Genomic DNA, 12,363 nt, shown 5'->3' with positions numbered 1-12,363 from the left:
GAGAATACAATAATAGAATCAAGGAAAAAATTCATCAGATGCTACATATGGATCATGTATCTGAAATGAAGCGTAGCGTGGACGTTGTCGGCAGCGGTGAAGTGAAGAGTGGAAGCATTCGATGCGGTGGGACCGGAGGGTAAACATGATGAAATGGATTGACCGATAATGTAATGAGGAGGTACGGAAAGAGTTGGGGAAAAGAGAAGTCTTCAAAAATCTTGAATGAAAAGACGCGACAACTTAGCTGGCCACATTATGAGGGTTCATGGCCTGATGAAAAAAAACATAAATGGACGAGTGGAAGGGAAGGAGAGCTAGGTACGGTCCCGAATGAGACAGGACTGGTTATAAAGGATGTAAAAAGGAAGAAATGCGTCACTATTAAAAGGCTGATGATGATGATGATGATGGACTTTTGTTGAAAGGTAAATAGCCGATACCTAAACTTTCCACTTTCTCTTCAAATCAGAAACAGTCGGAGGTGACGTGACAGCATATCATAGCAAATCAATGCTTAGCAATCCGATTAAAATAGAAAACGATCCCCAATGTTTTCAATTTAAATTTACTCTCTGATCCGACATACGCGCGAGGAACGTACCACAGCACTCAAAATAATAATGCGTAACTTGACCTGTTTTTTCCGTTGCGGCAACTTTTTGTAATGCACATGCTCAGAGTACCACTGTAGTCTGTTCACTTTATATTTGCGGGTGAGCTTTCGTGAGAGACCGAATTCTATCGAAGGCCTTCGCTGATTGCAGAGGGGTAGTACCGAGAGAGAGAGAGGAGGAGCGAACACAACGTTGCCAAATGTATATAGCCTCCCTACTTTGTCACTGAAAACGTGTGAGCCATGGGTGGCCACAGGTATTTTGGCCCCGGCGCCGAGACAATATACCCACTAATTAGGAAGGTATTGAGGGTAATCCCTTCACAGAAGCCCATGACATTGTCAGCTACCACGTTGAGTGCGGCACCGTTGGTGAAAGAAATAATTCAAAACATGCAAGGAGAACTGAAGAGTGAATGATTTTCCGAAGCATTAGGCCACGCCTGCTGACTACCGATTGTCAAAGGCAAAATCACGTGTCGAGAAACTTTCCGTACCGTACCCCCTTTTGCTCTTGCCACAAGCATTTAGACATAGTGTTACAAAATTAAATATAAATAAGAAGTATATAAACATTAACAAGCATTATTTAACACGTTAAAAAAGTAAAGGGCAGCAAAAGATAACTTGTGATCAATATAGAAAGTTATAAAATAACAAATTCATATAAGAGGCATATAAACATTAATTGGCATTAAAATTAACGCCTCCTTCTCTTTACCTAATTTCTCCGTAATTCCTACACTTCTATTAATGCAATTTCATTAGTATAAACAAAATAAAAATTACTAATTATTCGAACAAGCCTCAAAATATCAACACTACTTGCAAACAAGTACTATCCCTTATTGACAGCAATGATGCCCCATGATGCCCTCCCTCTGATTTCTTCCTGAAGACGCTTTGCACGCTTTGAATCATGGGAAAAGAGGGGAGAAGGATGCACTCCTCGGTGCCTAAATCTGGCGGCCGCTTTAGCTAGTGCAGACGTTTCAACGGGTTGACCCGCTATCATCGGTGCCGAAGGTGAACTGCTGCAGGCAGGGGAAATTCCTCCAGTAGTCCTCCTTGGTGGGTGAAGTAGTGGGGGTGGAAGAAGGGGAAGAGGGGGAAGGGATTGGGGATAGGGTTTGCTCTGGTGGTTTATGGGCAATATTTAGCTAGGGCGTTTCAAACACCTTTTCGATCCAGATGTGGGCCATCTCCCTAGTTCTCACCTCGATGGTAGTTGCCATCTCTGGCAGAACTTCGATGAAGGTTAGAAAAAAAAACATTTGTCGAAACAACTGTTGTGTGAGGCAGTGTGAATGGGGATGGGTTCAAGAAAGGGGGGAGTTTTGCAAGAGTGTCTGTGGTTATTCATTCTGATGGATATGGGTGTGGTACATTCTCCTATGTAATACGAGGGGCAAAAATTACAAAACAGTCTGTAAACAACGTTGAAGGAAGTAGAAGATGGTGCGGAGGAGGATCTATTGATGACTGGTGAGGTGGTGGGGCATGGCAGGGAGCAGCACTTACAACGGGGGCGGTTGCATGGACACAGGGAGGAAGGTGGGGGGAGTGTTTGCCGGAGAAGGGGGCGGGTGGATCTTAAAATGTCACCTAAGTTAGGTGCTCTTCTGTAGGCAATGGAAGGGCAGGATGGAAGAAGAGCGGCTGTGGTTTTGCTGTTACTTTTTCTAAATTTTCTTTGTATTTTAACAGCTTGATTTTGCATAATCTAGGCTCATTAGCAAATTGCCTTCATAAGTACGATATAGTGGATAATATGTCGCATAGGTACTTGAAGAATCGTGCATATTGGTGAAAGTAAATCTTAATCCATTGTCGATTGTTGGTGATGGTTCACCCACTGCCAAACACCTCTGTAAGTGGTAGGTGCTTGGTAATATGTAGATGGAGATACCTGTCTCTAAAGACCCATGATATTTCGTGTGCACAAGAGAGGAATCTCAATTGAACGACCTTTCAGATCCATCTACATTTTTATCGATGTAATAAGCTGCGAGCCATCTCTTGGGTGCTCCGAAGGGAGTGATCAATCACCAGCAAGCAGCATGCAAGAGGTCATAATAATATTATGCATAATATCCAAATGTACGTTCACTTTCATGCGAAGGCAAAAACTTCCTACGGTTAATAACTCAAATATCAAATCCATGCAAGGTTCGAAAAATAGAAAAAGAACAATAGGCAATGATAATATGAGAAAAGAACGACATTTTAAATCTCCCAGCTTTGCAGTCTATTTCCTCTATTTTTTCTCGTAACTACGCCTACCACAGTCAACGCCACGGTAGGACAGTTAACGAAGGATATGTTTCACGTCATATGAGGAAAAAGCTTCGCGGAAAGAACTAAGTAAATTTAGCATATACTTTGCTCTACGCTGCTGTAAAGATTCCCATCCTAACTCACCTAACATATTGGAAACGCTGAACATCGCAACAACCCATTCCGACTCTGGCCGTCCTAAGCTGTATTCTATTGATTTTCGCCATAAGATCGACTTCATCAGGGTACCACACGCTGGCAGCATATTCCAAGTGAGGCCTTACTAGAGTCAGTTAACTTATCTCTTTCACCCGTCAATGGCGTTACAGAGAATTAATGTCACAAATAATGTTAATATCACAAATCCCAGTGTATCATGAGGAGAAACTCCGTATATGTGATAAGTATGGGACTGGACTTTTTTAAATAATCCTTAATTGAAGGCTGATGATTTGCAATGACATTTGAGGCAGCTTGACAAGCGTTAACTGCATGAGAATAACGACATTTTTGTCAGCAGATTGGCGTATTTGAACAACTACGGTCTGTTCACACATAAATCAATCGTTGTTTTTTGGAAATTTTGTTCGAACGGTTCACCGTTTACAATATAATGATTAAAGTGGTTAGACTTTGAGTGTTTAGTGGTTAGATCGTACAACTGGCTCAGTCGCACGACTGGAAGTAGCACAAGCGAGAGTAACTTCCAATAGAAATTCGTGTATTTACGCCACACAAACCCACTTTTCGTCTTACAAATGAAGGTCACTCAACAGATGTTCCAATACGAAGGATAAATCAATTGGTAAGGACTACATCCATTGTACCCAGAGTAACCATCGACACATGTTTCCAATTTCAGGTGACGCGAATGTCGGAAGCATTTGCATGAACGGTGTTGGCTGCGAATCACTGGCACATAGCAGTTGCAGCACACTCACGGGAAAGGGGACCTGTACATGCGTAAATGGTACCCACTACGATGGTAATGCGACCTGCGTTACAGGTAAGTGCTCCGAATAGGTACCTAGTAGTGCAGGAAAGTGTAGTTTCCTTTCCAATATCCACATAACGAGAGGAAAATATTAAAAACATATTTTATTTGAAGGTACGAATTTAACCCGACGCTATTCGTCCGTGATTTTCGATCAAGGTTATTCGCGCGGAGTTTTCCTGACACCCATCATCATCTGCAGCTCCACGGTCTGTTGCCTTAGCAACGGCAAAGCAGCACGTATTTGCAATTTTACTTCGGGGTGTTATAACAGATTTAACAATTAAAAATGTGCGAACAACCATGCCCTGGAGATGGACATCCTGCTCAGGCGAGACTCAAACCCGCGACCTCATGTTTGGCGGGTGATAAATATAACATTCAAGGTTATATTTACGAATTCTATAGCATATCTTAAGAAGTTTATCGTTTTACGACGGGTGAGAATAACAAACAAATATTGAGCGGACGCAACCAGGGTGCCATCCTAAATGTTGAACGAGTCGTTGTAAAAAAAAACAAAAAAGCGATAGAACAATCCGAGAGTAACATCATCTTCAGTTATGTCCGTTATGTACTCAAAAACTACAAAATCTCCCAACTTTAATTGCTACCTGGCACATTTCCCGGAATCCGATTGCAAAAATAATTTTCACGATTTATTTTTTTAACGAAATGGAACAAGTCTGGGGAGCGCTCCAAAATAAATTTAAAAAAATAACAACCACCCTAGTATGCATAGATATGCCAAATTTAGAGGCAATTTGAGAGTTTCGGGTAGAATGTGTTTCTTTTCTTCCTTCGAGTGGCCTAAATTTCCAAGAGGTGAGTTGAACAAGTAATACAACACAACTTTTTCACGGTCAATTTGGTTGAAAAACTTCGTATTTATTGTGCCTCGTACGCCTATACGTCTCGTATAGTTGAAATTACCTCCGATAAGTAACTGCGCTTTTGCGCGTTCCAAAAAACGGATAAAAAATGAGTTTTTTTCGCGGAAAACCACTGTATCTCACATAAACATAGGCTTTTGCAGCATGTATACAGTGATCTAGTGGACAAAAGCACGGTAAGTCGTTGGGCATTGCGCGTTTATCATCGCCGTTACAGGGATGATGAAGAAGTTATTGATGCCGTACGTCGTTGGCTCTGACATTGACCAATGGAATGGTGCAGTGTTGTCATGTAGGCCCTCCCTTCAATATGACTTCAAGCCGTAACATTGAGTGAAAAATACGTTGATAAATAGTGTTGCGTAGCTGAAAGATTGGGTAATAACGTGGTTTATCTAAATGCTGAATAAAACAAATCCTGTTTCAGAAAAAATGCATTGCACTACTTATTGAGCTCTCCTCGTATTATCTACCTATATAACGAAAAGCAATACACATTTAAGCTGATGACAATCGTCGAGGGACAACTAGATCGCAAGAATGTATACGGAAGAGCGCGAATAATATATGGAACGGGTAAAATAGGATATGAAATGCGTAGGAGTAAAAAGATTAGCTGATTGAAGAATTGATTGGATAGCTGCGTCAACTTGATCTTAAGATTTCTGACCAGTTATGATAATGTTTTTTTACAGGGATGTTAGGTCGTTATTACATTTCATTCTGATACTTTGATATAAGTATGCGGATAAAGGAATCCTTCATTTTTCAAAAATATCTCGCTTATTAGTTCTCTAATATCTTGAATATTCATTTTTAGCAAAGGTCGGAGATCCATGCTGGGAAAACCGCAAGAAAAATTGTGACACTTTAGTTAATGGAAAGTGCAACTCCGACGGCGATGGATATTGCACCTGCCTGCCAAACTTTCATGCTGATGATAACCTAGACTGTGTTCGTGGTAAGTTGAACTCCCCTTCGTAAAATCATTCATACTTATACTTCTTTGTGATTAATGTAGCGAAAAATAGTTAACGTCTTCGTCGTTTTTTTTATTTTTCAAGCACTTCGTGTTTCAATTTAATATGTATAATTAATATATCGAAGGGCGAACGAAACTCTTAATAAATCGACAAAGCACATTCATGTTAGGACGAAATTGCTCTCAAGTTTTACAGGTTTCCTCGGTATCGTTTCAACTGTGGAAAAGCCAGAGAAGACAACCCGTATACCACATAAGCACCCCACCGAAGCGAAATTTTTGCTACGTGCCCGCATTGTTCCGACTCCTACGCTCCATTTATTGTGATACGTCTACATGAAAGGGCACTCATCTTGCTCACATCCTCCTGAATCGATGGAAAAAAGTTGTTTCAAAATTTTTTTCAATTACAGGACAGGTGAAAGCTGGCGACTCATGCATGAATGGTGCAGGATGTGAAACATTATACAATGGACATTGTAGCAGTTACGATGGCCCCGGGCTTTGCATCTGCGACCACGGATACACCAGTGAAGATTGCCTCCGAGGTTGGTTGAAAAAATATTTTTTCCTAATTTTCGCAGAAAATGGCATGTGGAAGGTATTTTTTCAGTCGATCTTTTACACATCATAAGGTGATCGGGGGGTGACTGTGACCAGGGTATAACTAGGGCATGGGTAGATCATGTGCTTATTTATGGGAATGTGAAGGTTATCAGCTTGGCATACCTGCATCTTCTTTTATTCCTTGAACAACATGCCTTACCTCATTTGGAATCATTTTGTTAGTTTAAGATGCTGTGAAATTTTAGTGTGGAGATATTTCAAAGGAACCTGTGGACCTCAAAGACCTGTCTTAGTGAGATTTGCTGGTTTTCATTGCTACCTATGTTTTGAGAAATTTCAAACTACGTAATAACTACTTTAGGATAAACATTAAGGTTGATTTTATTCTTTTACAGAGCTGTTATCACTCTTAAGCTTCCTGTTGTTTTTGTATTCGGGACGTTTCAGTTATCCCCAAAATTTTTAAAGAAACTTGGGTGACAGGGGTATAGAATTGAAATAACTTGGTCATGACGGTCCCGAATAAGTATCCCAATAGTTAATTTGAATGTAAATTGCTCGAAGGTACTTATTATGTAACTTAACTGAGCTCTTAGTAGCTTTAAATTTTTTTTGGTTTAAACGTATGGCTAAGTTGCAAATAATGGCGTAAAACTAATTGAAGTAAAACTCGGAATGGTGCTGGACTATCCTGCGCGACTGAGACCTTGACAATGCTATGAATTATGTTAAAAATTGGGACAAACTGCCCGTGGATAAGCACTGTTTTTACCGCATTCCCAAGAGTACTGTACAATATTATGTTTGTGGAACTCGCGGGAAAGGACAATTATCTCAAGATCCAAAACCGGAGTTGAAAGCGCTATTAATCAAAATAGTCAACGCAAAATAGGCCCCTTTACAACATCGCTACCGCATTGGAGCACTAAAGCATTGCTTTTTGTTCCTGCTGATGGTAATATTCCTCTTATATAATGTATTTTTAAAGAAAAATATTGAAAAACGATATGGAAAATCTGATTGATAATTACATGCCCCCACAAACACCTGCATCGGTAAGCGAAAGGGGTCGGATGTAGACTAAAGTTTTTCACAATTAGTTCAGAGATTTATTGAAAAACTAAAATCGGCACAGAGAGACCAGCACTCTTATTACACGATGGACGCTTCACTCATATTTCCACAAACCTTATACAGTCCGCTCAAAAAAATGTAACAATAGTAAAATCGCCTCCCCATGCATCATATTTTCTGCAGCCACTACATGGGGAAGTATTTAATGGCCAGGAATATAAATGAAAAAAAGAGCAGTGTAAGTAGCAGAATCCACGTAAGAAGATCCCTTAACAAGACTTTTCATCTCTTTTTACAAACTTTGCTCAAGACGTGTCTCCTATGAGCATCAATAATGAATTTGTTCATGTATACTTAAAATATGAAATTAGAGGACCCAGCAAAAAAGTTATTTCTTAGTCTATCTTTTGTGCTACGGATCTTAAAACGTCTAAGAAACACCTTGCTCTTAAGTCAGTTGGGAGATCCATAGAGGCTGTAACATCAAAAGAAGAGACCGAGTGACCACTAACAGTCGTGCCGCCGTCTACAGCTAATGCTGAGGTGCCACTGATGGAGGAGTCCTAGATGCCTCATACGGATGAACATGAACAGCCATTAGCGGAAAACAATGAACAGCTGAAGTAAGTTATCACAGTGGAACAACTACCTGCACCTGAGCTTGAACAGCCATCAACATCCGAGCAAAAGACTTAGGAAGAGCATTTGCTGGACATTTGTAAAAATAATACTTGACCCATGAGCCCAAAAGAAAAGGTAAAATATTGTCTATACCTGTGAATAAATAACGATAGAAAAATACCCCTTAAGAAATTCAATGAAGAGTCGGAGAAACAACAATGTAACACTATGCTCTGACTAATACCTCTTCTCCAGTTAGGCCAAAGCCAATTTTTCGTAACTTTTATTGCATTTACAATCTCTATTCCTCAGTAGCAGATAAGGAATAAATCACACCTATACCACCACTACTTGAACGTTGAGATATTTGTTTTATCTCATAATAATGTGACAGAGTTTCACCATTTCCTTGGTTTCAAGAATACAAATTCATAGCATAATAGCCTCCACAAAACTAACGTGTGAGATCGCGATTCGGTTCCGCTGCCATCGCACACACAAGCTACAACGCATTTCAAAAATATAGGTAAATCCACAAACGATATAAAAGCGCACACCATAAAAATATATTGGGAAATGGGCAAATACAATCATTAAAACCTGGAAGTCACAACCTTTTTATACTCATCACGTACAAATTGCAAACAAAGAGATGAAAAATATTTATATTATGATGAAAAATACTGCTTATTCACTGATTCAAAGCCCTAAATTTACTCACGCAAGAGGCACAGGTGACTTTTCTCACTGCTATTCTTTGATACGGTTGATATACTAGAAAAACAAACTTCACGTACAATTCTATCTTGGCACCTTGATTGTGAAATGTCATATCTACGGTGAACAACGGAGTTGAACACGCCACTGATAATTTTTAAATTACTTCCAGACATTTATCGATATCGCAATAGCACTTTTTACAATTCAGTCTTGATGGAACATGTAATTACAAATTTTGGCCGTTATTTTTCAACCTTTTCATACTTTGTGCATTAAAACCACTAACAATATGATCCTCAGCAGTAGATTAACAGGAGTGTTCACGTTCATAATAAAACTGTTTGGGCACAAAATATGTTAGAAGAAATCTCCAATCAGCGAGCACAAGATATATTCACTGGTATTCAACGTATAATACAAGCACAGGCAGTCCTGCTCGATAATTATTCCGGTACTTACGAAGAAATTCATGAAGTTATGGTACATATAAGCATAGCGGACATTATAAAGCACCAAAATGTCCTAATTACGTAGATGAATGAGGTGCCGTCGATAACATCAACTTACAATCAACGTATCCATCTCCAAACGCCGTGGTTCAGGCAGCTACAACGATATTACTTACGTCTAATAAAATTTTTGGTTTCACTGCCACAGTTTTATATTTTTATACGCTTACTCAGGTATTAGTATTATAAATAATACAAAATATGAGGGCTTACAAGCCTCTATCGTCGGATATTTTGCTGTAAAATGAAAATAACCAATACGTCTCACAAACGAAGCTCTGACAACTGCTGGCAACTATTGCAAACAATCACAGCAATACACAACGTGGTCTGGAAATGAGTGCCGGACTACCTCCTTTTTTGCCATATCTCCAGCATCAAGGCCCGTTAGCTTAAAAAGGTACTGGTTGAGGATAATCCATTCTTAGACACCCACGACATTGTCAGCTACCACGCTGTATGCGGCACCGTTGGTGAAAGGTATACTTAAAAGCATACAGGGAGAACGCGATAGGTTTGGCAACACTGCTCCACAAGCAGATTCACAATGTTAACGCGACAAGCGTATGACCGCGACTGAATTTCCGAAGTGCTAGGCCGCGGCTGCTGCTTGGCGATTGGCAAAGGGAAAGTCAACTGTCGAGAAATTGTCTCTCCCCTCAACCCCACTTTCTTTTTCCACACCAGCCCACTCGCAAAAATAAATTGAACCGAGTTTAGTATCAGCGTCCATCTTCCGGGTATACGCCGCGTCGGTTGAATTTTCGTTACAAGTTTCGTCCTCTGTATTAGAGACGTCTTCAGGTTGAGTCCAATTCCGTTGCATTCTGGGCGATACATATGTGTACTCGTGGTCTCCTGAAGTTTTTTCCACTCGTGCTTCTAATTGGCTGGTGGCTTCAGCGCAAGTGTTTAGACTGAGGGAGGGTTATATCCGCTTTCACTGTGGAAGTAATGGGGTTTCTTCGCCTTATCGATTGCTTCTGACATCGATCTCGGAAAGTAGCGCTTCACTTCCGCCAACGCTTCCACGCCATCAAAGAGTATTTCATGGCCTGGCTCTGGCCAAGCAACTTCTACGGTGACCGGTTGTCAGAATTCTTTCTTTTCCATTCCTTTCACATCTTCCTTGACTCTGATGGCTTTTCCTGTCTTCCCTATGTCTGACAGCCCACAGTCACATTCCATTTCGTATATACCACTTACAACCATTTGAGGTAGTACACCAATGATGGATTAAGATAGTAATCAAGATGAAAAAGTGTAATTCAAAGGAATTAACCCATTAATCCCCAGCCTTGCGTTAGCGCAACATTTTTGAAATCTAATTCTCAGAACTAGTCTCTACCTCAGAATAATGTTTTTCTTCGGTTTAATGACTTTTTAAAGTATCTCTAATTCTAATTTTGTCATTTCCACAAAAATTTTCATTCATATAATTGTATTTTTATGGCTGATGGCGTTTGGCATAAAAATCGATGCGCACATATGAGACACCCTAGGAAAAACGACATACCCCCAGCATATCTGTTAGGACAGAATGCGGCATTTTCTCCGAAGGAATACTGATAACTCCCGGGAAGATGTCAAATGTACGAACGAAGATAAAAAATAAAAGATGTAGCCTAATTTTTAAAAATTACTTTTTTTGTATTTATTTACCGGAGTATTCCCAGCGTTGCGTATACGCAGCATTTTGAAAATGATATGATGCGATGAAAATATTATTTTTTCCAAAAATTCATCTTAATTTGGCCGAAATAAACCGGAAAATGCGAAAAAACCGAAGATAAAAGCCCGGAATACAGTCTGGGGAATTATGGGTAAATCAAATCCAGAAAACCGCTTTTGAAAGCGGATTAAGTTAAAAAATATATCGCTCAGGAAGAGTGTAATTATAATGAGGATTCCAAGCTATTATATTTCTAGGCCGCCAACGAAGCAGCTATTACTAATACTTAAACCAGAAAAGTTCAAGCAATTAATTTTAACTTGGGAGAGGAAAATTGTGGTAAACATAGCATCACATCATACTGGATACATCTTATGAACAGGGAGGCAGCTAGGAATTGAGGCAAGGGGGGGTTTTAGGCACGACTAATACTGGGGAGTTAGGGGGTACGGAATACCCTGCAGGGGAAGCGGGAGATGCGGGGGCCTTCCCCCAGAAAATTTTAAGATACCTAAATGGTTCAAAATGGTAAGTTTTACGGCCTTCTGAGGGATATTTTAATAATCCTTACATTATCCTATAAGACATATTAGTCCAATTAAGTAAAATAAATTGAACTTTAAAAATTCTCTGAGCTCTGGGGGGGGGGGGTTATCCCCCAAAACCCCCCTCGCTGCACAACTGCTGATAAATAACAACAATATTATTATTTTTCCAGATTCTGAGCTCGGGGATGCCTGCAGCAAATATAAAAATTGCACTGGTAATACAGAGTGTACCTCAGCAGGATTTTGTACCTGCAAGGCCGGATTCTACGCGGGTGACGACCTTATATGTGTTGCAGGTGAGAAAGACAATTTATGCGGACTGAAAATTCAGTTCTCCACGGATGCTATTATTTAAATGGACCAAGATTGCATTCCAATTCAATATGCAAATAGCAAGTGTCAGATATACTTGGGAAGCGAATGCATCCTTTTCGTTATTGGTGTGGTTATTGTAGTTGCCAAATAGAAAAAAACGATAGAGGACAAAAATGCGGGGATAAGGTTGTTGTTGTGGCTAGAGTGATAGCTTCCTACCCCGTGGGCTAGGGTTCGAATCCCGGCTATGGCAGGGAATTTTCAGATCCTGTCTAATATCTGCTTGAATTTTGTGCGGAGGACATTTCATACGACGCAACGCTCCGTCCGTCGGATTGGACGTTTAGCTGTGGTCCCCTTTCGTCAAGAGTAGGCTAATGCCGATTCTGAGCATTCTCCGCTCTTCCTTCCATACCTTTCCCTCATGGGGCAAATGACCTCAGCTGTCCGTCTTCTCCTCCTCAAAATACTATTCAATAAAATATGCATAGCTTCCTTACAGAAACACTCGCAGTTTAATGGTTTGCGATTCTACTAGATTCTAAGATGTAATAGTATATTTTGTGCGTTGAATT

At 40.1% G+C, this 12,363-nt stretch overlaps 1 protein-coding gene across 2 annotated transcripts in view; it reads left to right on the top strand.

The window, feature by feature from the left end:
• The window catches only part of LOC124164026 (multiple epidermal growth factor-like domains protein 10), a 69,506-nt gene that overhangs the window by 16,911 nt on the left and 40,232 nt on the right, over positions 1 to 12,363 (top strand). For both annotated transcript variants that reach the window (XM_046541181.1, XM_046541180.1), the window contains exons 6-9: positions 3,756 to 3,899; positions 5,601 to 5,741; positions 6,176 to 6,310; positions 11,644 to 11,769. In XM_046541181.1, the coding sequence (XP_046397137.1) occupies positions 3,756 to 3,899; positions 5,601 to 5,741; positions 6,176 to 6,310; positions 11,644 to 11,769 (546 nt within the window). The remainder of the gene's footprint in view (positions 1 to 3,755; positions 3,900 to 5,600; positions 5,742 to 6,175; positions 6,311 to 11,643; positions 11,770 to 12,363) is intronic.

Source organism: Ischnura elegans, chromosome 8 (assembly GCF_921293095.1).
Source record: "Ischnura elegans chromosome 8, ioIscEleg1.1, whole genome shotgun sequence".
Lineage (NCBI taxonomy): Eukaryota > Metazoa > Arthropoda > Insecta > Odonata > Coenagrionidae > Ischnura > Ischnura elegans.
This window is presented reverse-complemented; position numbering and strand designations above follow the sequence as displayed.